The sequence below is a fragment of the Protomyctophum bolini genome (assembly GCF_963924005.1).
Source record: "Protomyctophum bolini genome assembly, chromosome: 6".
Classification (NCBI taxonomy): Eukaryota; Metazoa; Chordata; class Actinopteri; order Myctophiformes; family Myctophidae; genus Protomyctophum; species Protomyctophum bolini.
This window is the reverse complement of record NC_137867.1, coordinates 50,305,912-50,331,682: the sequence shown is the minus strand read 5'-3', so window position 1 is coordinate 50,331,682 and position 25,771 is coordinate 50,305,912. Positions and strand designations below refer to the sequence as shown.

The 25,771-nt window shown below is 44.8% G+C and overlaps 1 protein-coding gene across 4 annotated transcripts in view; it reads left to right on the top strand.

The window, feature by feature from the left end:
- The window catches only part of sptan1 (spectrin alpha, non-erythrocytic 1), a 91,568-nt gene that overhangs the window by 30,812 nt on the left and 34,985 nt on the right, over nt 1-25,771 (top strand). For all 4 annotated transcript variants that reach the window (XM_080766381.1, XM_080766380.1, XM_080766378.1 and 1 more), the window contains exons 12-26: nt 2,447-2,557; nt 2,772-2,849; nt 3,249-3,404; nt 3,852-4,056; nt 4,533-4,714; nt 5,847-6,090; nt 8,278-8,400; nt 9,800-10,017; nt 10,464-10,556; nt 13,967-14,101; nt 14,621-14,769; nt 20,178-20,376; nt 20,876-20,980; nt 24,688-24,720; nt 24,976-25,011. In XM_080766381.1, coding sequence (XP_080622507.1) covers nt 2,447-2,557; nt 2,772-2,849; nt 3,249-3,404; nt 3,852-4,056; nt 4,533-4,714; nt 5,847-6,090; nt 8,278-8,400; nt 9,800-10,017; nt 10,464-10,556; nt 13,967-14,101; nt 14,621-14,769; nt 20,178-20,376; nt 20,876-20,980; nt 24,688-24,720; nt 24,976-25,011 — 2,067 coding nt within the window. The remainder of the gene's footprint in view (nt 1-2,446; nt 2,558-2,771; nt 2,850-3,248; nt 3,405-3,851; nt 4,057-4,532; nt 4,715-5,846; nt 6,091-8,277; nt 8,401-9,799; nt 10,018-10,463; nt 10,557-13,966; nt 14,102-14,620; nt 14,770-20,177; nt 20,377-20,875; nt 20,981-24,687; nt 24,721-24,975; nt 25,012-25,771) is intronic.

Sequence of the window (25,771 nt, the reverse complement as noted above, 5' to 3'; positions counted from 1 at the left end):
ACCATAGAACAGGAGGTAACACTGGTACCCTATGACGATAGAACAGGAGGTAACACTGGTACCCTATGACCATAGAACAGGAGGTAACACTGGTACCCTATGACCATAGAACAGGAGGTAACACTGGTACCCTATGACCATAGAACAGGAGGTAACACTGGTACCCTATGACGATAGAACAGGAGGTAACACTGGTACCCTATGACCATAGAACAGGAGGTAACACTGCTACCCTATGACCATAGAACAGGAGGTAACACTGGTACCCTATGACCATAGAACAGGAGGTAACACTGGTACCCTATGACCATAGAACAGGAGGTAACACTGGTACCCTATGACGATAGAACAGGAGGTAACACTGGTACCCTATGACGATAGAACAGGAGGTAACACTGGTACCCTATGACGATAGAACAAGAGGTAACACTGGTACCCTATGACCATAGAACAGGAGGTAACACTGGTACCCTATGACCATAGAACAGGAGGTAACACTGGTACCCTATGACCATAGAACAGGAGGTAACACTGGTACCCTATGACGATAGAACAGGAGGTAACACTGGTACCCTATGACCATAGAACAGGAGGTAACACTACTACCCTATGACCATAGAACAGGAGGTAACACTGGTACCCTATGACCATAGAACAGGAGGTAACACTGGTACCCTATGACGATAGAACAGGAGGTAACACTGGTACCCTATGACCATAGAACAGGAGGTAACACTGGTACCCTATGACCATAGAACAGGAGGTAACACTGGTACCCTATGACCATAGAACAGGAGGTAACACTGGTACCCTATGACCATAGAACAGGAGGTAACACTGGTACCCTATGACCATAGAACAGGAGGTAACACTGGTACCCTATGACCATAGAACAGGAGGTAACACTGGTACCCTATGACCATAGAACAGGAGGTAACACTGGTACCCTATGACCATAGAACAGGAGGTAACACTGGTACCCTATGACCATAGAACAGGAGGTAACACTGGTACCCTATGACCATAGAACAGGAGGTAACACTGGTACCCTATGACCATAGAACAGGAGGTAACACTGGTACCCTATGACCATAGAACAGGAGGTAACACTGGTACCCTATGACCATAGAACAGGAGGTAACACTGGTACCCTATGACCATAGAACAGGAGGTAACACTGGTACCCTATGACCATAGAACAGGAGGTAACACTGGTACCCTATGACCATAGAACAGGAGGTAACACTGGTACCCTATGACCATAGAACAGGAGGTAACACTGGTACCCTATGACCATAGAACAGGAGGTAACACTGGTACCCTATGACCATAGAACAGGAGGTAACACTGGTACCCTATGACCATAGAACAGGAGGTAACACTGCTACCCTATGACCATAGAACAGGAGGTAACACTGGTACCCTATGACCATAGAACAGGAGGTAACACTGGTACCCTATGACCATAGAACAGGAGGTAACACTGGTACCCTATGACCATAGAACAGGAGGTAACACTGGTACCCTATGACCATAGAACAGGAGGTAACACTGGTACCCTATGACCATAGAACAGGAGGTAACACTGGTACCCTATGACCATAGAACAGGAGGTAACACTGCTACCCTATGACCATAGAACAGGAGGTAACACTGGTACCCTATGACCATAGAACAGGAGGTAACACTGGTACCCTATGACGATAGAACAGGAGGTAACACTGGTACCCTATGACGATAGAACAGGAGGTAACACTGGTACCCTATGACCATAGAACAGGAGGTAACACTGGTACCCTATGATGATAGAAAAAGTCTTCTGAAATAATTATATATTCAAAGATCTGTGCCGATTTTTTTTCTCCACGATTGTTACTCGGTGGTGCGCTATGAGCTTGTAGTTCTGCTATTTTTTCAACAGCTAAAGTATAACATGATGCTTTAGTTAAAACACCAAAAGGGTGGATGGGAGTCCAGAATGGGTTAACACCCCGAGTGGCAAGGACGGAGTTCTCTGTTCTATCAATTAGTAACGCCCAATCAGGACGGAGTTCTCCGTTCTATCAATTAGTAACGCCCAATCAGGACAGAGTTCTCTGTTCTATCAATTAGTAACGCCCACTCAGGACGGAGTTCTCTGTTCTATCAATTAGTGACTTCTGAACATCGATGTTTTATCGTTCTCCTGAACATCGATGTTTTATCGTTCTCCTGAACATGGATGTTTTATCGTTCTCCTGAACATCGATGTTTTATCGTTCTCCTGAATATCGATGTTTTATCGTTCTCCTGAACATGGATGTTTTATCGTTCTCCTGAACATGGATGTTTTATCGTTCTCCTGAACATGGATGTTTTATCGTTCTCCTGAACATGGATGTTTTATCGTTCTCCTGAACATGGATGTTTTATCGTTCTCCTGAACATCGATGTTTTTGTCCTCCAGGCGTTTCTCCTGAACGAGGATCTGGGCGACTCTCTGGACAGCGTGGAAGCTCTGCTGAAGAAACACGAGGACTTTGAGAAGTCCCTCAGCGCTCAGGAGGAGAAGATCACTGTGAGTACCTTATCCTAACCTAACCTTATGTTCTGTTGAGACATCGACTGATGTCTTTGTCTTTAGATGGACATATAGTGAACTGTATGGGTTTAATATACACATTATTGAACACTCTCTCTCTCTCTCTCTCTCTCTCTCTCTCTCTCTCTCTCTCTCTCTATCTGTCTCTATCTATCTCTCTCTCTCTCTCTCTCTCTCTCTCTCTCTGTAGGCCTTGGATGAGTTTGCTACCAAGCTGATCCAGAACAACCATTATGCCAAGGAGGATGTCGCCACACGTAGAGACGCTGTAAGTACCGCTAACGCTAACCGCTAGTATGAATGGTACGTTTGTCCTGCAAAGCGACGTTGTGTACTTCGAACAGTGCTATATAAATGTTTCACCGATAATCCACACCTTCAATCACTTTGTATCATCCTGAGCCTTGTAGCTGTACTGGGGAAGGGGTGCGCTTGATTGCCTTAACACACGCTGGCCGTGCGGGCATCTAAGCACCGCCCGGCTAATATGACTGTGAATGTGTGGCTCCAGGCAGCCCCGTAAAGACATCAAGCGCTATTCTCCCGTCACATAGGCTACTTGAGCAAAACAAGGAAGTGATGTGGCTCACTCTGGTGGCGCAAAGCGTAGCTACTTTTGTGAATTTAATAGTTTTATGAGGTTAATATTGCTAACGTGTCTCAACAGCTCCTGGCTCGTCGCAACGCGCTCCACAGCCGCGCTCAGAGCCGCCGCTCCGGCCTGGAGGACTCGTTCCACCTGCAGCAGTTCTTCAGGGACTCTGACGAGCTGAAGAGCTGGATCAACGAGAAGATGAAGACCGCCACGGACGAGGCCTACAAGGTGGAGTTAGCTGCTTCATAGCAGGCAGTTTGAGAGGGGGAGAGGTGGTGGAGTTAGCTGCTTCATAGCAGACAGTTTGAGAGGGGGAGAGGTGGTGGAGTTAGCTGCTTCATAGCAGACACTGTCTCCTTGGGAGGGTGGTGCCAGGGACCTGTTGGTTGGTTGGGGAGAGGTGGTGGAGTTAGCTGCTTTTTATAGCTTCTTTTTACAGGGTAAATACGCTTATTGTTCCCTCCAGGGTAAATAAGTGTATTTCCCCTCCAGGGTAAATAAGTGTATTTCCCCTCCAGGGTAAATATGTGTATTTCCCCTCCAGGGTAAATAAGTGTATTTCCCCTCCAGGGTAAATAAGTGTATTTCCCCTCCAGGGTAAATATGTGTATTTCCCCTCCAGGGTAAATAAGTGTATTTCCCCTCCAGGGTAAATAAGTGTATCTCCCCTCCCAGGACCCCTCCAACCTCCAAGGGAAGGTCCAGAAGCACCAGGCGTTCGAGGCGGAGCTCTCGGCCAATCAGAGCCGGATCGACGCCCTGCAGACGTCGGGCCAGGAGCTGGTCGACGCCCCTCACTACGCCTCGGCGGAGGTGGCGGCGAGGATGGAGGAGGTTAGGACCCAGTGGAAGAGCCTGCTGGAGGCCACCGAGCTGAAAGGTACTTATACCATAGGATGGAGCAGGTTAAGGTACTTATACCATAGGATGGAGGAGGTTAAGGTACTTATACCATAGGATGGAGGAGGTTAAGGTACTTATACCATAGGATGGAGGAGGTTAAGGTACTTTAACCCATTCTGACCGGGCACCCATTTTGGTGTTAGCATCATGTTATGCTTTAGCTATTGGAAAATAGCAGATCTACAAGCTCATAGCGCGCCACCGAGTGGCGCGCTACGAGCTTGTAGGTCTGCTATTTTTGAAAAATCGAAGAACGACTGACATTTTTAGAATCTGATCTCAGGTCAGAATGGGTTCATCAGACCAGTGTGTGTCCAGTGGAAACCTCGTATGAATCTGATCTCAGGTCAGAATGGGTTAATAGCTAAAGCACAACACAATGCTAACACCAAAAGGGGTTCCTGCATCCTGAATGGGTTAAATGACCTCTGAACCGTGACCTCCGACCTCTAGGCATCAAGCTGCGCGAGGCCAACCAGCAGCAGCAGTTCAACCGTAACGTGGAGGACATCGAGCTGTGGCTGTACGAGGTCGAAGGTCACCTGGCCTCAGACGACTACGGCAAAGACCTGACCTCCGTTCAGAACCTGCAGAAGAAACACGCCCTGCTGGAGGCTGATGTGGCGGCACACCAGGTACCCTACACCCTAAACTACACCCTAAACTACACCCTAAACCCTACACCCTAAACTACATCCTACACACACTCTATAGCAATGATTACTGTCACAATATAGAGCTATTTAACACCGTTACTGAACACACTCTATAGCAATGATTACTGTCACAATATAGAGCTATTTAACACTGTTACTGAACACACTCTATAGCAATGATTACTGTCACAATATAGAGCTATTTAACACTGTTACTGAACACACTCTATAGCAATGATTACTGTCACAATATAGAGCTATTTAACACTGTTACTGAACACACTCTATAGCAATGATTACTGTCACACTATAGAGCTATTTAACACTGTTACTGAACACACTCTATAGCAATGATTACTGTCACAATATAGAGCTATTTAACACTGTTACTGAACACACTCTGTAGCAATGATTACTGTCACAATATAGAGCTATTTAACACTGTTACTGAACACACTCTATAGCAATGATTACTGTCACAATATAGAGCTATTTAACACTGTTACTGAACACACTCTATAGCAATGATTACTGTCACAATATAGAGCTATTTAACACTGTTACTGAACACACTCTGTAGCAATGATTACTGTCACAATATAGAGCTATTTAACACCGTTACTGAACACACACTGTAGCACAACATCACAGTGTTGTTTTTGGCAGCACATTTTTATTTAATATTTTATCTTAGTGTTTCATTTAGTTTTAGTCGCATTTTAGTCACCTGGAATGTTTTAGTGTCAGTCTAGTTTTAGTCGACTAAATGTCATACAATTTTAGTTGAGTAAATCTACAGTTGATTTAGTCGACTAAAATGCATTTCGGCGGGCCTCGATGCCGTCGTAATGACAGATTTTACACTTGCTGAAAATAGCAGATCTACAAGCTTGTAGATCAGCTATTTTCAGCATGCAACCAAGTGTAAGATTACTTTTACTGGTTCTGCCAGTATAAGTCATCTGAAAATATGTTGTTCGATTTGAGCTTGTATATCTGCTATTTTTCCAACAGCTAAAGCACAACATAATGCTTTAAAAACATTCTTCCCTCCTCCTCCTCTGATTGGTCACTAAAAACACTCTTCCCTCCTCCTCCTCTGATTGGTCAGGACCGCATCGACGGCATCACCATCCAGGCGCGGCAGTTCCAGGAGGCGGGGCACTTTGACGCCGACAACATCCGCAGGAAGCAGGAGGCGCTGGTGGCGCGCTACGAGGCGCTGCGCGAGCCCATGGGCGCCCGCAAGACCAAGCTGTCGGACTCCCTGCGCCTGCAGCAGCTGTTCAGGGACGTGGAGGACGAGGAGACCTGGATCAGAGAGAAGGAACCCCTCGCTGCCTCCACCAACCGAGGTACACACCTTAATACACCTTAATACACCTTAATACACCTTAATACACATTAATACACATTAATATACTCCACCAACAGAGGTACACACCTTAATACACATTAATACACCTTAATATACTCCACCAACAGAGGTACAGACATAAATACACATTAATACACTCCACCAACAGAGGTACACACATTAATACACCTTAAAGGGATTGTGACATTTAAAACACATTTTTGTAGATATTTTGTGTTCTTTGGCTTTTCTTGACATCAATTTCACCAAAAAAAAAACAAATTTGAACATTCAGTGTATTCTCCGCTGTCTGGACTTTTGTGAATAATTATGCAAATATGACTCGTGGGTTGGACGGCGGAGGCCTACGTAATGTAACGCTAAACCTCGCCCCCTCTCCTCTGCTCCCTGCCTACCAATTATACTACCCGCCCCCCTCCTCCTCATCCCTGCCCCTCTCCTCTCCTCCACCTGATGCTCTCCTCTCTTCTTCCTCATTCTGACCGCGACTTTGTTTCAGTATAATAATAATAATAATGGCTTCTAGAGAAAAAGCAATCTGCTCCGTTGTCGGCTGTGTCAATCAACACAAGTCCTTGCACTTTCCACCAACTGGCCTAGATGAAGATTCACGCTCTAGGTGGATGCATTTTATTTTTGACGGTAAAGTTCCAACCAAGTTGTCAAAGAAGCGACTCTTGGTGTGCGCACATCATTTCACCCCAGAAAGTTTTTCAAATCTCGGACAAGTTCAGAGTGGATTTGCAACCAAACTTTTTATGAACCCAGGAGCAATACCAAGCATTCGTGTCCCAATCCCAACTATAAGTATTTATACTGCAATGATTTGTGTTAAATTGTTGTGCAGTACTATTTGAGTGGACTCACAATAAAAAATCAATCGCCTGCAGCACTCCGAAATGCTTCATGGTAGCCTACTTTTAATTTATAGTCAATCACTGCCACTACCCGCATTAGCTGTGTGTTTGACTATTATTAATCTTTGATTCGTGGCGTGCACCAGCTGTTGTAGATTGCATGTGCTCATTATTGTTCTTGTAATGCGATACAGTGGAATAGCAACGCAGCCAACGCTCGTGTGATATAATCCACGTTAAAAGTATGGCGAATAATGATAGGCTATAGTCATTGAGTATGATATCGATGAACTTACACAAGTTTTTGTCGACGTGGTCGTGGGGTGAGATATTGCAGGAGTTTCATAGGCGCGTTCGGAAATAGCGCACTGAGCCCACTGGCACTGTGCAATGCAAACTAATAGGCGAGTGCGTTCCGGTGCGGTATTTCCGAACGTGCCTTATTTGTTTACCAACTGTTGCTCGTACGATGACGTTGAATATGTTACAAAGGGAGTCTACCAACGCGCCTCAAGCCTAAAACGGCTGATCCGGTGCTTCACAGGTGCAGGGACATCAAAGTTGCAAAAGGAGAGGAGACTGGAGCAACACGGACATTTAGAGCCTTTTACGTTTCGACCTTGCGGTCTTCATCAGAGTGGACTCTGATGAAGACCGCAAGGTCGAAACGTTAGTCGTTTTGTATACTCAGCACCTTAATAAAAGGCTCTAAATGTCCGTGTTGCTCCAGTCTCCTCTCCTTTTGCAGCAGAGAATACATGTTGTTGTCCATCCCCTCAGTACATACATGCAGTGATAGTCTTATTATAAATAACATTTTATATGAACTATAAACAAATAGTTATAAAAGGAGAAGAAGTTGCGTGCGTTGGCACTGGCAGCGTTGCTATGGCTGAGATGCTGTGAACTTGTAAAGGAAAAAAAAAAGAACAGTCCCTTTCTCTGAGGGGGGCGGAGAGGTATGGAGGGCTTGAGGGGTGGGGGGGCGGAGCTGGGTAGTGATTGACAGGAAAGGGGGAATTACCGACATCTACAGGCTAAAATAATGTGTTTTTCTATGCCTTCTCAGGATGCATATTACATACACACAAAAACTCCTGGCAAGAAATACTGGAGTGTTTCCAGTTCAAACTTTTTAGACACGTTTGAAGGACCATGGCCAAGACTTTTAATGTTGTTAAAATTATGTTAAAAATAATGTCATAATACCTTTAATACACTCCACCAACAGAGGTACAGACATAAATACACTGTATTCTCGATCTATCTAACTCTATTTCTACGCCTCTATTCTCGGGGTCTTCCAGGCAAAGATCTGATCGGCGTGCAGAACCTCCTGAAGAAGCACCAGGCGCTCCAGGCGGAGATCTCTGGCCACGAGCCTCGCATCAAGGCTGTGAGCCAGAAGGGAGACGCCATGGTGGAGGAAGGTAACGTAGAGCCGTACCCAGGGGGGCAGTCAGACAGATATTTAACCAGGGGGGCAGTCAGACAGATATTTAACCAGGGGGGCAGTCAGACCGATATTTAACCAGGGGGGCAGTCAGACAGATATTTAACCAGGGGGGCAGTCAGACACATATTTAACCAGGGGGGCAGTCAGACACATATTTAACCAGGGGGGCAGTCAGACAGATATTTAACCAGGGGGGCAGTCAGACAGATATTTAACCAGGGGGGCAGTCAGACACATATTTAACCAGGGGGGCAGTCAGACAGATATTTAACCAGGGGGGCAGTCAGACAGATATTTAACCAGGGGGGCAGTCAGACAGATATTTAACCAGGGGGGCAGTCAGACAGATATTTAACCAGGGGGGCAGTCAGACACATATTTAACCAGGGGGGCAGTCAGACAGATATTTAACCAGGGGGGCAGTCAGACAGATATTTAACCAGGGGGGCAGTCAGACAGATATTTAACCAGGGGGGCAGTCAGATGGATATTTAACCAGGGGGGCAGTCAGACAGATATTTAACCAGGGGGGCAGTCAGACAGATATTTAACCAGCGGGGCAGTCAGACAGATATTTAACCAGGGGGGCAGTCAGACAGATATTTAACCAGGGGGGCAGTCAGACAGATATTTTGTGAAGCCACTAAGGAAATCGGGATTTCCTGAAAGTTCATATAATGGCCTGTTGTGGCGCTGTCATTGCGTATGTTCTGACGGGCGTGGCTACCGTTACAGTCTATGATAGGGATTCCCCACCCACTCGAGTCAAAATAAAAACCAACGAAGAAGAAGTGGGGAAGTCCCGCCTCGTTGTCTGGGCCAGCCAATGGGCCAGCTGGGCCCAAACGGATCTAGAAAGATGGCGATGTACAATACAAGGACTGACAGGCTTCATTTTACGTTCATGTTAGACCCGGGGAACGCTTTGTCCATATTTTTTACAGTCTATGGCCGTACCCTCCTCGACCGCTTATCCGTAGTCTGGTCGCCGGGGGCCGACAGCAGTGTTGGTTTTGGCAGCAAATTTCTATTTTAGTTTTAGTCATAGTCTTTGGACTGAAACTTCCAGTCACATTTTAGTCACCTGGAATGTCTTAGTGTTAATCTAGTTGTAGTCGACTAAACGTCATAGGACTTTAGTCGACTAAATCTGCAGTTGATTTAGTCGGCTAAAATGTATTTTGGCGGATCTTGATGCCGTCGTAATGAGTGTTTTATCACTTGACTGACATAGAAACATTTTCAGAAAACTGTCAGGATGTAGAAGACATTTGTAGAATCTGATCTCAGGTCAGAATGGGTTAAATGTTGAGGTCAGGCCTGAAATGGGTTAAAAAAAACTCAAACCAAAGCGCTGCTTCCTCCTCCTTTAGGCCACTTCGCCCTGGAGGACGTGCGGGCCCGGCTGGGCGAGCTGACGGGCCGCTGGGACTCGCTGAAGGCCAAGGCCGGCCAGCGCCGCACCGACCTGGAGGACTCGCTGCAGGCACAGCAGTATTTCGCCGACGCCAACGAGGCTGAGTCCTGGATGAGGGAGAAGGAGCCCATCGTGGGGAGCCAGGACTACGGCAAGGACGAGGACTCTGCTGAGGTGAGGGGTCAGAGGGCACGGTTAGGGTGAGAGGTCACGGTCGCTAACCCTAGGGGACACATGCCTCTAAATCTAGTCGACCAGGCCTGCTGTAGGCTATGCACTGGACAAAATGTCTCTAAATCTAGTCGACCAGGCCTGCTGTAGGCTATGCACTGGACAAAATGTCTCTAAATCTAGTCGACCAGGCCTGCTGTAGGCTATGCACTGGACAAAATGTCTCTAAATCTAGTCGACCAGGCCTGCAGTAGGCTATGCACTGGACACATGTCTTCTAAATCTAGTCGACCAGGCCTGCTGTAGGCTTATGCACTGGACAAAATGTGCATGACATTACCGGTATTTCAATAAACTAGAAATACTAGGGAGAAACCGTATCCAACTGTGTGTGTGTGTGTGTGTGTGTGTGTGTGCGTGTGTGTGTGTGCGTGCGCGCGTTCCTCCAGGCTCTGCTGAAGAAGCATGAAGCTCTGATGTCGGACCTGAGCGCGTACGGCAGCAGCATCCACGGCCTGAAGGAACAAGCCCAGAACTGCAGGGTAAGATACGCTATGCTATGCTAAGCTATGCTAAGCTACGCTACGCTGCACTACGTTACAGAATACATCACATCTGCATCCTACATATATAGCCCTTTAGTGTCTTATGTATTATTTTATGTAATTCACCTCCTTTATGTCAGGGATAATGTCTGGCTGGGTGGTCGTTGTTGGGAGATAATTCACCTTCAGGCTGATTCACCACCTCCGTTTTGCCTCGGTGGTTAAACTACCTGTCTGTGAATTATCTCCCTACAACGACCACCTAGCCAGACATTATCCCTTACATAAAGGAGGTTAATTATCTCCCTACAACGACCACCTAGCCAGACATTATCCCTTACACAAAGGAGGTGAATTATCTCCCTACAACGACCACCTAGCCAGACATTATCCCTTACACAAAGGAGGTGAATTATCTCCCTACAACGACCACCTAGCCAGACATTATCCCTTAAATAAAGGAGGTGAATTATCTCCCTACAACGACCACCTAGCCAGACATTATCCCTTACATAAAGGAGGTGAATTATCTCCCTACAACGACCACCTAGCCAGACATTATCCCTTACATAAAGGAGGTGAATTATCTCCCTACAACGACCACCTAGCCAGACATTATCCCTTACATAAAGGAGGTGAATTATCTCCCTACAACGACCACCTAGCCAGACATTATCCCTTACATAAAGGAGGTGAATTATCTCCCTACAACGACCACCTAGCCAGACATTATCCCTTACATAAAGGAGGTGAATTATCTCCCTACAACGACCACCTAGCCAGACATTATCCCTTACATAAAGGAGGTGAATTATCTCCCTACAACGACCACCTAGCCAGACATTATCCCTTACATGAAGGAGGTGAAATATCTCCCTACAACGACCACCTAGCCAGACATTATCCCTTACATGAAGGAGGTGAATTATCTCCCTACAACGACCACCTAGCCAGACATTATCCCTTACATGAAGGAGGTTAATTATCTCCCTACAACGACCACCTAGCCAGACATTATCCCTTACATGAAGGAGGTTAATTATCTCCCTACAACGACCACCTAGCCAGACATTATCCCTTACATGAAGGAGGTGAAATATCTCCCTACAACGACCACCTAGCCAGACATTATCCCTTACACAAAGGAGGTGAATTATCTCCCTACAACGACCACCTAGCCAGACATTATCCCTTACACAAAGGAGGTGATTTATCTCCCTACAACGACCACCTAGCCAGACATTATCCCTTACATAAAGGAGGTGTGGAGCTGTGGAGCTTCCCAGAGTTCCGGTCTGGATTCAGATTGTCAACAAGGCTGGCCCAGCTCTGTGTAGTTTCCAAATGTAGGTCTACTGCGAACAGACCGGAAATGGCGGCTTTTCAAAATAAGAGCTCAAATAAAAAAATAAAAATGCTGGCGTGAATTAGGTCCTACTTTTTCAATATATGATAGCAGTCAATGGGTTAAAGGAGAATTCCATACTAAAAGGCTTTCTTACCTTTCTTTGTAGTTGTTACATCCCCACCAAAGAGGTCCAGGTGTTATTTTGTGCAAAAGAATACGTTACAGAATACATCACATCTGCATCCTACATATATAGCCCTTTAGTGTCTTATGTATTATTTTATGTAATTCACCTCCTTTATGTCAGGGATAATGTCTGGCTGGGTGGTCGTTGTTGGGAGATAATTCACCTTCAGGCTGATTCACCACCTCCGTTTTGCCTCGGTGGTTAAACTACCTGTCTGTGAATTATCTCCCTACAACGACCACCTAGCCAGACATTATCCCTTACATAAAGGAGGTTAATTATCTCCCTACAACGACCACCTAGCCAGACATTATCCCTTACACAAAGGAGGTGAATTATCTCCCTACAACGACCACCTAGCCAGACATTATCCCTTACATAAAGGAGGTGAATTATCTCCCTACAACGACCACCTAGCCAGACATTATCCCTTACATAAAGGAGGTGAATTATCTCCCTACAACGACCACCTAGCCAGACATTATCCCTTACATAAAGGAGGTGAATTATCTCCCTACAACGACCACCTAGCCAGACATTATCCCTTACATAAAGGAGGTGAATTATCTCCCTACAACGACCACCTAGCCAGACATTATCCCTTACATAAAGGAGGTGAATTATCTCCCTACAACGACCACCTAGCCAGACATTATCCCTTACATAAAGGAGGTGAATTATCTCCCTACAACGACCACCTAGCCAGACATTATCCCTTACATGAAGGAGGTGAAATATCTCCCTACAACGACCACCTAGCCAGACATTATCCCTTACATGAAGGAGGTGAATTATCTCCCTACAACGACCACCTAGCCAGACATTATCCCTTACATGAAGGAGGTTAATTATCTCCCTACAACGACCACCTAGCCAGACATTATCCCTTACATGAAGGAGGTTAATTATCTCCCTACAACGACCACCTAGCCAGACATTATCCCTTACATGAAGGAGGTGAAATATCTCCCTACAACGACCACCTAGCCAGACATTATCCCTTACATGAAGGAGGTGAATTATCTCCCTACAACGACCACCTAGCCAGACATTATCCCTTACATGAAGGAGGTTAATTATCTCCCTACAACGACCACCTAGCCAGACATTATCCCTTACACAAAGGAGGTGAATTATCTCCCTACAACGACCACCTAGCCAGACATTATCCCTTACATGAAGGAGGTTAATTATCTCCCTACAACGACCACCTAGCCAGACATTATCCCTTACATAAAGGAGGTGAATTATCTCCCTACAACGACCACCTAGCCAGACATTATCCCTTACACAAAGGAGGTGAATTATCTCCCTACAACGACCACCTAGCCAGACATTATCCCTTACACAAAGGAGGTGATTTATCTCCCTACAACGACCACCTAGCCAGACATTATCCCTTACATAAAGGAGGTGTGGAGCTGTGGAGCTTCCCAGAGTTCCGGTCTGGATTCAGATTGTCAACAAGGCTGGCCCAGCTCTGTGTAGTTTCCAAATGTAGGTCTACTGCGAACAGACCGGAAATGGCGGCTTTTCAAAATAAGAGCTCAAATAAAAAAATAAAAATGCTGGCGTGAAATAGGTCCTACTTTTTCAATATATGATAGCAGTCAATGGGTTAAAGGAGAATTCCATACTAAAAGGCTTTCTTACCTTTCTTTGTAGTTGTTACATCCCCACCAAAGAGGTCCAGGTGTTATTTTGTGCAAAAGCTCCTTATTGGCTATTTCCCCTACCATAAGCCCTCAATGAATTGCATTGAATTGAATGGGGCTATGGGGCTAATTCACTTATTTCCATCGCTCAAAATGATATTCTTTTTGTATATATCCTCTCCCCATAACCCCCGCCCCCCCCCCCCCCCCCCTCCAGCAACAAGTGGCGCCCACAGACGACGAGACGGGTAAGGAGCTGGTGTTGGCTCTGTACGACTACCAGGAGAAGAGCCCTCGAGAGGTCACCATGAAGAAGGGAGACATCCTCACTCTGCTCAACTCCACCAACAAGGTAGGTGTGTGTGTGTGTGTGTGTGTGTGTGTGTGTGTGTGTGTGTGTGTGTGTGTGTGTGTGTGTGTGTGTGTGTGTGTGTGTGTGTGTGTGTGTGTGTGTGTGTGTGTGTGTGTGTGTGTCATCGTCATCATCGACATCGATGGACTGCCATAAGTAAGTAAGTGTGTGTTGGGATGCCAAAAAAAGCAGCCAAACGGCTTGCGAAATTCTGTGCAATATCTTCCACTATCGGTAGCCGCCAAATATGGCGAAGACGCTGTTACTTGTACCCCTGAAGGGTGTGTGGGTATTTGTTCGGGATTTGCTGATTGCATTCTGTACGGCACCTTGTAAATATTTGTGTCTCTTATGTGGACATAAATAAATGATTACAATGTGTGTGTGTGTGTTGGAGAAATGTGCGGAATAAAGCGGAGAAGAAGAGACACGTCCACCCGACCCGGAAGTGATAACCTCGTTAGCTTAGCTTGTTTTCATGCTACTATAAATGTGCCACTAACGAGGTGTTTCCTGTAGGACTGGTGGAAGGTGGAGGTGAACGACCGCCAGGGCTTCGTTCCCGCCGCCTACGTGAAGAAACTGGACCCGACGCAGTCGTCGTCCCGCGAGAACCTCCTGGACGAGCAGGGAAGCATCGGCCTGCGCCAGGACCAGATCGAGAACCAGTAAGAACCAGTTTGAACCAGTTACAACCGGTTACAACCAGTTACAACCAGTTACAACCGGTTACAACCAGTTTCAACCACATACAACCAGTTTGAACCAGTTGCAACCAGTTAGATGTGTTTATACTAACCCTGTCACCGAGGGCTAAACCCACTTAGCTGGAATTGACGCTCACGTCCGGGTTCTCATTAATGATCCAGCAGGTGTCGCCATTTCACCTTTAAACCGTTCTCTCAATAAAGTCAATGGGTTTAACCTTTTCATATTAACACTCTGCTGTGTATAACATAGTCTCTCTACCCTCTCTCTCTCTCTGATGTGTATAACATAGTCTCGCTACACTCTCTCTCTCTGCTGTGTATAACCTAGTCTCTCTACCCTCTCTCTCTCTCTCTCTCTCTCTCTCTCTCTCTCTCTCTCTTTCTCTCTCTCTCTCTCTCTCTCTCTCTCTCTCTCTCTGCTGTGTATAACATAGTCTCTTTACACTCTCTCTCTCTGCTGTGTATAACATGCTCTCTCTTTACACTCTCTCTCTCTGCTGTGTATAACATAGTCTCTCTACCCTCTCTCTCTCTGTGTGTGCCTTGCCCATGGGCAGACTGCTCACCAAGGAGTCGTGCAGCGTTTCTGTACGAATGCAGCAGGTGGAAGAGCTGTGAGTCTCTCTCTCTCTCTGTGTCCATGTTGTCATCGTGATGTCATCGTGATGTCATCAACGTCATCGTCATCCTCACACGGTTCTGTCCTATCCCCGCTGACCACCAGAGGGCGTTGAGTCGACGTTTAATTAACCCGTTTAGGCCTGACGTCGACATTTAAAAAACATTCTTCTAAATCCTCCAGACCTACAAGCTCACAACGTGCCGAGGCTCGACGCATTGTGAGCTTGTAGATCTGCTATTTCTTTGCACACCGGCCACGGCTTTTTGCACCGGTCTGCACCTGGCCATCATTTGGTTACATACAGTTCCAAGCAGTCATCTTTTTTTAGTATGGTAAACAATAAACATTGCAGGCAATTCATTTTGATGTAATTGTAAGAGGGAGTGTATCAACATGTTCTGATTGAGCATGGGGAAGCAGCGGACAAATACATGATTTCATTATAAACTGTGGGCCTACGCACCGGTAGATTGCAATTGAATAAAACCAAACCATAATGTATTGGCCTACACTATACACACAGCCTACTGTAGTACTTTGTGTAGTCAAGTGGCTAAACCACACAGGTTAGGTTACAGGCCATAGAAAATGTAATGTCAAGCAGAGCCATGCGGTGCACGTGAACTGTATGCCGATAGCATCTCACTCCATAGTCCATATAATTTAACCCATTCTGACCTGAGATCAGATTCATACGAGGTTTCCACTGGACACACACTGGTCTGATTAACCCATTCTGACCTGAGATCAGATTCTAAAAATGTCATAGTCGCTCTTCGATTTTTCAAAAAGAACAGACCTACAAGCTCGTAGCGCGCCACTCGGTGGCACGCTATGAGCTTGTAGATCTGCTATTTTTAAATAGCTAAAGCATAACATTATGCTAACACCAAAATGGCTTCCCGTTCAGAATGGGTTAATAAAAGCATATAAAAAACATGAATTATACACCCAATGAAAATGTACACTTCACGGATTATAGGCCATTTGGAATTAGAACAATCGGTTGAAGATTGGCCGAGTATTGCACGAATCAAATATCAACGAGTTGTATAGCACTATACTTGTGAGGACCTGGCTGGCTTGTAGATTCACGGATGACAATAAACATTTCACAGAATATATACCACTTTCCATTAAAACAAATTGGTTGTGCATATAGGCTGCATAGGAGGCACTTGTGAAACTATAGCCTATAGATTTATTTTATGGATGTGGAGGACTGGTGTTGCTGTTGTGAGGTGAACTTGGCGTGTGGAGATCTGCAAACTCAACACGGTGAACACGCATATAATAATAATATAAATGAGGGCTGAGGCTGATTAAGTTACCAAATAACGGCCCACACTAGCGCGTTGAACGGATCGGTGACGTTCGGAGGTGTTTTCTGATCAAACGGTGACCGCGCTGTCTAGAGCTAGTGTGGACCTCATTTCAGGTCGCTAGCATTGACGCTAATACTTTAGCGTTCAACACGGAAGCCTATAAGCGGACGCAGGTCACACTGGACTTCGACCATCAGGGGGCGCTCATTGTGTTAAAGCTCTCACTCTGGCATTCACTGGGGATTCATAGAACCATGGTTACTGTCTAGTAACTACTCTCTCTCTCTCTCTCTCACTCTCTCTCTCCTGTTTCCCGTCACTGCCATCTTCAGTTCGCCAGTGGTATTACATTAGTACCTTCCCATCCCAAGCTTGCACATGGATGTCTTGTGTGTGTGTGTGTGTGTGTGTGTGTGTGTGTGCATACGGTGATGTCAACCAATAGGAAGACAGAGGGGGGAGGGAGAGGGTCAACCAATAGGAAGACATCATAATCAAGTAGAGAGTTAGTCGAGCCCACACTGTTTCTTCAGGAACAATATTTTCTATTGATTTTTATTTCATAGATACGTTGCTCCTAGAGCTAGGGGACATGTTATTAATATTTTATAGATGCTGTACCCTCCTAGAACAAGCGTAAGGACGTGTTATTAATAATATTAATATATTTTATAGATGCTGTACCCTCCTAGAACAAGCGTAAGGACATGTTATTAATAATATTAATATTCTATAGATACTGTACCCTCCTAGAACAAGCATAAGGACGTGTTATTAATAATATTAATATATTTTATAGATGCCGTACCCTCCTAGAACAAGCGTAAGGACGTGCTATTAATAATAATATATTTTATAGATACCGTACCCTCGTATAACAAGCGTAAGGACATGTTATTAATAATATTAATATATTTTATAGATGCTGTACCCTCCTAGAACAAGCATAAGGACGTGTTATTAATAATATTAATATATTTTATAGATGCTGTACCCTCCTTCCTAGAACAAGCGTAAGGACATGTTATTAATAATATTAATATATTTTATAGATGCTGTACCCTCCTAGAACAAGCGTAAGGACGTGTTATTAATAATATTAATATATTTTATAGATGCTGTACCCTCCTAGAACAAGCATAAGGACGTGTTATTAATAATATTAATATATTTTATAGATGCTGTACCCTCCTAGAACAAGCGTAAGGACATGTTATTAATAATATTAATATATTCTATAGATACTGTACCCTCCTAGAACAAGCATAAGGACGTGTTATTAATAATATTAATATATTTTATAGATGCCGTACCCTCCTAGAACAAGCGTAAGGACGTGTTATTAATAATATTAATATATTTTATAGATACCGTACCCTCGTATAACAAGCGTAAGGACATGTTATTAATAATATTAATATATTTTATAGATGCTGTACCCTCCTAGAACAAGCATAAGGACGTGTTATTAATAATATTAATATATTTTATAGATACCGTACCCTCCTAGAACAAGCGTAAGGACATGTTATTAATAATATTAATATATTTTATAGATGCCGTACCCTCCTAGAACAAGTGTAAGGACGTGTTATTAATAATATTAATATATTTTATAGATGCCGTACCCTCCTAGAACAAGCGTAAGGACATGTTATTAATAATATTAATATATTTTATAGATACCGTACCCTCCTAGAACAAGCGTAAGGACGTGTTATTAATAATATTAATATATTCTATAGATACGGGACCCTCATAGAACTCGGGGACAAGCATAAGGACGTGTTATTAATAATATTAATATATTCTATAGATACTGTACCCTCCTAGAACAAGCGTAAGGACATGTTATTAATAATATTAATATTTTATAGATACTGTACCCTCCTAGAACTCGGGGACAAGCGTAAGGACGTGTTATTAATAATATTAATATATTCTATAGATGCTGTACCCTCCTAGAACTCGGGGACAAGCGTAAGGACGTGTTATTAATAATATTAATATATTCTATAGATACTGTACCCTCCTAGAACTAGCGTAAGGACGTGTTATTAATAATATTAATATATTTTATAGATGCCGTACCCTCCTAGAACAAGCGTAAGGACGTGTTATTAATAATATTAATATATTTTATAGATGCTGTACCCTCCTAGAACAAGCGTAAGGACGTGTTATTAATAATATTAATATATTTTATAGATGCTGTACCCTCCTAGAACAAGCGTAAGGACGTGTTATTAATAATATTAATATATTTTATAGATGCCGTACCCTCCTAGAACAAGCGTAAGGACGTGTTATTAATAATATTAATATATTTTATAGATACCGTACCCTCGTATAACAAGCGTAAGGACATGTTATTAATAATATTAATATATTTTATAGATGCTGTACCCTCCTAGAACAAGCATAAGGACGTGTTATTAATAATATTAATATATTTTATAGATACCGTACCCTCCTAGAACAAGCGTAAGGACATGTTATTAATAATATTAATATATTTTATAGATACCGTACCCTCGTATAACAAGCGTAAGGACATGTTATTAATAATATTAATATATTTTATAGATGCCGTACCCTCCTAGAACAAGCGTAAGGACGTGTTATTAATAATATTAATATATTTTATAGATGCCGTACCCTCCTAGAACAAGCGTAAGGACATGTTATTAATAATATTAATATATTTTATAGATACCGTACCCTCCTAGAACAAGCGTAAGGACGTGTTATTAATAATATTAATATATTCTATAGATACGGGACCCTCATAGAACTCGGGGACAAGCATAAGGACGTGTTATTAATAATATTAATATATTATATAGTTACTGTACCCTCCTAGAACTAGCGTAAGGACGTGTTATTAATAATATTAATATATTCTATAGATACTGTACCCTCCTAGAACAAGCGTAAGGACATGTTATTAATAATATTAATATTTTATAGATACTGTACCCTCCTAGAACTCGGGGACAAGCGTAAGGACGTGTTATTAATAATATTAATATATTCTATAGATACTGTACCCTCCTAGAACTAGCGTAAGGACGTGTTATTAATAATATTAATATATTTTATAGATGCCGTACCCTCCTAGAACAAGCGTAAGGACATGTTATTAATAATATTAATATATTTTATAGATGCTGTACCCTCCTAGAACAAGCGTAAGGACGTGTTATTAATAATATTAATATATTTTATAGATGCCGTACCCTCATATAACAAGCGTAAGGACATGTTATTAATAATATTAATATATTTTATAGATGCTGTACCCTCCTAGAACAAGCGTAAGGACGTGTTATTAATAACATTAATATATTTTATAGATGCCGTACCCTCATATAACAAGCGTAAGGACATGTTATTAATAATATTAATATATTTTATAGATACGGGACCCTCATAGAACTGGGGGACAAGCGTAAGGACATGCTGGAGAAGAGCTGTAAGAAGTTCATGCTGTTCCGCGAGGCCAACGAGCTGCAGCTGTGGATCAACGAGAAGGAGAGCGCCCTGACCAACGAGGAGATGGGCTCGGACCTGGAGCAGGTGGAGGTCCTGCAGAAGAAGTTTGACGACTTCCAGAAGGTAGGAGACCCTCCCTCTTCATGGACATGGAGGAGGTGTCCTCTAGGTGTCCTCTAGATAGGAGGTGTCCTCTAGGTGTCCTCTAGATAGGAGGTGTCCTCTAGATAGGAGGTGTCCTCTAGGTGTCCTCTAGATAGGAGGTGTCCTCTAGGTGTCCTCTAGATAGGAGGTGTCCTCTAGGTGTCCTCTAGATAGGAGGTGTCCTCTAGATAGGAGGTGTCCTCTAGGTGTCCTCTAGATAGGAGGTGTCCTCTAGGTGTCCTCTAGATAGGAGGTGTCCTCTAGATAGGAGGTGTCCTCTAGGTGTCCTCTAGATAGGAGGTGTCCTCTACAGGGTTTTCCTCTGGGAGGTGTCCTCTAGATAGGAGGTGTCCTCTACAGGGTTTTCCTCTGGGAGGTGTCCTCTAGATAGGAGGTCTCCTCTACAGGGTTTTCCTCTAGGAGATGTCCTCTAGGAGATGGTGTCCTCTCTCATCAACATGCTGTTTCTCCCTCTCAGGACCTGAAGGCCAACGAGTCTCGTCTGAGGGACATCAACAAGGTGGCGTCGGAGCTGGAGTCTGAAGGTCTGATGGCAGAGGAGGCTCCCATGGTCCAGGCCCAGGTAACCACCTCCCTAACCCATGGTAACCCTCTAACTAACCCATGGTAACCCTCTAACTAACCCATGGTAACCCTCTAACTAACCCATGGTCCAGGCCCAGGTAACCACCTCCCTAACCCATGGTAACCCTCTAACTAACCCATGGTCCAGGCCCAGGTTAACACCTCCCTAACCCATGGTAACCCTCTAACTAACCCATGGTCCAAGCCCAGGTAACCACCTCCCTAACCCATGGTAACCCTCTAACTAACCCATGGTAACCCTCTAACTAACCCATGGTCCAGGCCCAGGTAACCACCTCCCTAACCCATGGTAACCCTCTAACTAACCCATGGTAACCCTCTAACTAACCCATGGTCCAGGCCCAGGTAACCACCTCCCTAACCCATGGTAACCCTCTAACTAACCCATGGTAACCCTCTAACTAACCCATGGTCCAGGCCCAGGTAACCACCTCCCTAACCCATGGTAACCCTCTAACTAACCCATGGTAACCCTCTAACTAACCCATGGTAACCCTCTAACTAACCCATGGTCCAGGCCCAGGTAACCACCTCCCTAACCCATGGTAACCCTCTAACTAACCCATGGTAACCCTCTAACTAACCCATGGTAACCCTCTAACTAACCCATGGTCCAGGCCCAGGTAACCACCTCCCTAACCCATGGTAACCCTCTAACTAACCCATGGTAACCCTCTCTAACTAACCCATGGTCCAGGCCCAGGTTAACACCTCCCTAACCCATGGTAACCCTCTCTAACTAACCCATGGTCCAGGCCCAGGTTAACACCTCCCTAACCCATGGTAACCCTCTCTAACTAACCCATGGTCCAGGCCCAGGTTAACACCTCCCTAACCCATGGTAACCCTCTCTAACTAACCCATGGTCCAGGCCCAGGTTAACACCTCCCTAACCCATGGTAACCCTCTCTAACTAACCCATGGTCCAGGCCCAGGTTAACACCTCCCTAACCCATGGTAACCCTCTCTAACTAACCCATGGTCCAGGCCCAGGTTAACACCTCCCTAACCCATGGTAACCCTCTCTAACTAACCCATGGTCCAGGCCCAGGTTAACACCTCCCTAACCCATGGTAACCCTCTCTAACTAACCCATGGTCCAGGCCCAGGTTAACACCTCCCTAACCCATGGTAACCCTCTCTAACTAACCCATGGTCCAGGCCCAGGTTAACACCTCCCTAACCCATGGTAACCCTATAACTAACCCATGGTCCAGGCCCAGGTTAACACCTCCCTAACCCATGGTAACCCTCTCTAACTAACCCATGGTCCAGGCCCAGGTTAACACCTCCCTAACCCATGGTAACCCTCTCTAACTAACCCATGGTCCAGGCCCAGGTTAACACCTCCCTAACCCATGGTAACCCTCTCTAACTAACCCATGGTCCAGGCCCAGGTTAACACCTCCCTAACCCATGGTAACCCTCTCTAACTAACCCATGGTCCAGGCCCAGGTTAACACCTCCCTAACCCATGGTAACCCTCTCTAACTAACCCATGGTCCAGGCCCAGGTTAACACCTCCCTAACCCATGGTAACCCTCTCTAACTAACCCATGGTCCAGGCCCAGGTTAACACCTCCCTAACCCATGGTAACCCTCTCTAACTAACCCATGGTCCAGGCCCAGGTTAACACCTCCCTAACCCATGGTAACCCTCTCTAACTAACCCATGGTCCAGGCCCAGGTTAACACCTCCCTAACCCATGGTAACCCTCTCTAACTAACCCATGGTCCAGGCCCAGGTTAACACCTCCCTAACCCATGGTAACCCTCTCTAACTAACCCATGGTCCAGGCCCAGGTTAACACCTAACTAACCCATGGTAACCCTCTCTAACTAACCCATGGTCCAGGCCCAGGTTAACACCTCCCTAACCCATGGTAACCCTCTCTAACTAACCCATGGTCCAGGCCCAGGTTAACACCTCCCTAACCCATGGTAACCCTCTCTAACTAACCCATGGTCCAGGCCCAGGTTAACACCTAACTAACCCATGGTAACCCTCTCTAACTAACCCATGGTCCAGGCCCAGGTTAACACCTCCCTAACCCATGGTAACCCTCTCTAACTAACCCATGGTCCAGGCCCAGGTTAACACCTCCCTAACCCATGGTAACCCTCTCTAACTAACCCATGGTCCAGGCCCAGGTTAACACCTCCCTAACCCATGGTAACCCTCTCTAACTAACCCATGGTCCAGGCCCAGGTTAACACCTAACTAACCCATGGTCCAGGCCCAGGTTAACACCTAACTAACCCATGGTAACCCTCTAACTAACCCATGGTCCAGGCCCAGGTTAACACCTCCCTAACCCATGGTAACCCTCTCTAACTAACCCATGGTCCAGGCCCAGGTTAACACCTCCCTAACCCATGGTAACCCTCTCTAACTAACCCATGGTCCAGGCCCAGGTTAACACCTAACTAACCCATGGTAACCCTCTAACTAACCCATGGTCCAGGCCCAGGTTAACACCTCCCTAACCCATGGTAACCCTCTCTAACTAACCCATGGTCCAGGCCCAGGTTAACACCTCCCTAACCCATGGTAACCCTCTCTAACTAACCCATGGTCCAGGCCCAGGTTAACACCTCCCTAACCCATGGTAACCCTCTCTAACTAACCCATGGTCCAGGCCCAGGTTAACACCTCCCTAACCCATGGTAACCCTCTAACTAACCCATGGTCCAGGCCCAGGTTAACACCTCCCTAACCCATGGTAACCCTCTCTAACTAACCCATGGTCCAGGCCCAGGTTAACACCTCCCTAACCCATGGTAACCCTCTAACTAACCCATGGTCCAGGCCCAGGTTAACACCTCCCTAACCCATGGTAACCCTCTAACTAACCCATGGTCCAGGCCCAGGTTAACACCTCCCTAACCCATGGTAACCCTCTCTAACTAACCCATGGTCCAGGCCCAGGTTAACACCTCCCTAACCCATGGTAACCCTCTCTAACTAACCCATGGTCCAGGCCCAGGTTAACACCTCCCTAACCCATGGTAACCCTCTCTAACTAACCCATGGTCCAGGCCCAGGTTAACACCTCCCTAACCCATGGTAACCCTCTAACTAACCCATGGTCCAGGCCCAGGTTAACACCTCCCTAACCCATGGTAACCCTCTAACTAACCCATGGTCCAGGCCCAGGTTAACACCTCCCTAACCCATGGCAACCCTCTAACTAACATAATAATGTCCAACTCATGTTGATTAGGTGATGTAAAACAAACGGTGCAAACACAAAAATTAAACACCATTAACAATAAAGAGACAATATGACGTAAATGACACATTATGATGCACATTAAACCTGGGGCTCAGGGGAGGGGCTAGGGGAGGGGCTGGGGGAGGGGCTAGGGGAGGGGCTGGGGGAGGGGCTAGCACTGGTGAATAGCTGGAGGTTGCACGATGACAGGTTCTCAGTCAAATCTGGTCACATATATATGTGACCAGATTTATATATATATATATATATATAATTATATATATATATATATATATATATATCTGGTCTCATATGTGACCAGATTTTTATATATATATATATATATATATAGTTACAGTAGATTACAGTAGACATATGCTTATGGTTTATAATGCAAGCCTGGTTGTTATAAATCATGCTTTATGGTTTATAATAAGTCACATTATTATTATTGTTTTGCATTTTTCAGCAACAAGAAGTGCTTGGCTCTGCTCCTGGCAAGGTTAGAACGGATGCTTGTTTATCATCGTTAATGTTGTTAATGCATATGTTAATTATGTTAATTAACATGATGATTACACCGGTCATGCTTATTGTTGTTAATTCTGTTAATTCACATGTTAATGAACATGTTCATTATGTTAATTTACATGTTAATTACACTGAGCATGTTTCTCATTGTTAATTATGCTAATTTACATGTTAATTACACTGAAAACGTTATGAGCTAATCTATAGCTGTCTGTTTATTGAACAGGATGAAGCCGATTCAAAGAACCTTTCTCCATGGAAGGTATGTTCCCTATCTCCTAAACCCTATCTCCTACACCCTATCTCCTAAACCCTACACCCTATCTCCTACATCCTATCTCCTATCCTATCTGTTTCATATTCGTTTGGTCGTTGAAAACACGTCTCTGCTTCTGGTGACGTGTGTTTTCCAACCAGTCTAGCGTTCATTAGAAGGACAATATCAGCCACCAGAAGCAGAGACGTGTTTTTCCAACCTGTCTGTCATGTCTGGAGTGCACACATAGATCTGAGTTGACGTGAAAATGACTCCAGAAGTGTTTATTTAAAGTGGTACGTTGTCAACTCAATGATCCACAGGTGTTCTAATCTTTCCCAGCTCACTTCCAATGTGTGTCATCAGTTCAATATGTAAAAATGTAATGACATGTGTCACTATTTGGAGGCTGACCTTGCTTGTTTCTGCTTGTGGTTATGGCGTTGACTTCCTTCATTAAAGCTGCAATCCGTGACGTCCATATTTGGAACCTTAGTTAAATATACATGTAGTACCACTGTGGACAAGCAGGTGTCCCTGCCGCGCCACACCACGGCATCTAATATAGCGGGAATCCCGGGAAGAAAAAAAAACGCGTCGAATAAGAACTGTGTTCCAAATATAAACTAACGATCCTGGCGCTTCGACGCGCGTGGATATGAGGAATCAAGCGACGGCAGGAAAACGTTCGCCAGGAACAGACTGTATTAAATATGTTTTTTTTTAGCAAAGATTTGAGTTAAAAATGTTCGCTCTGAAAGGATAT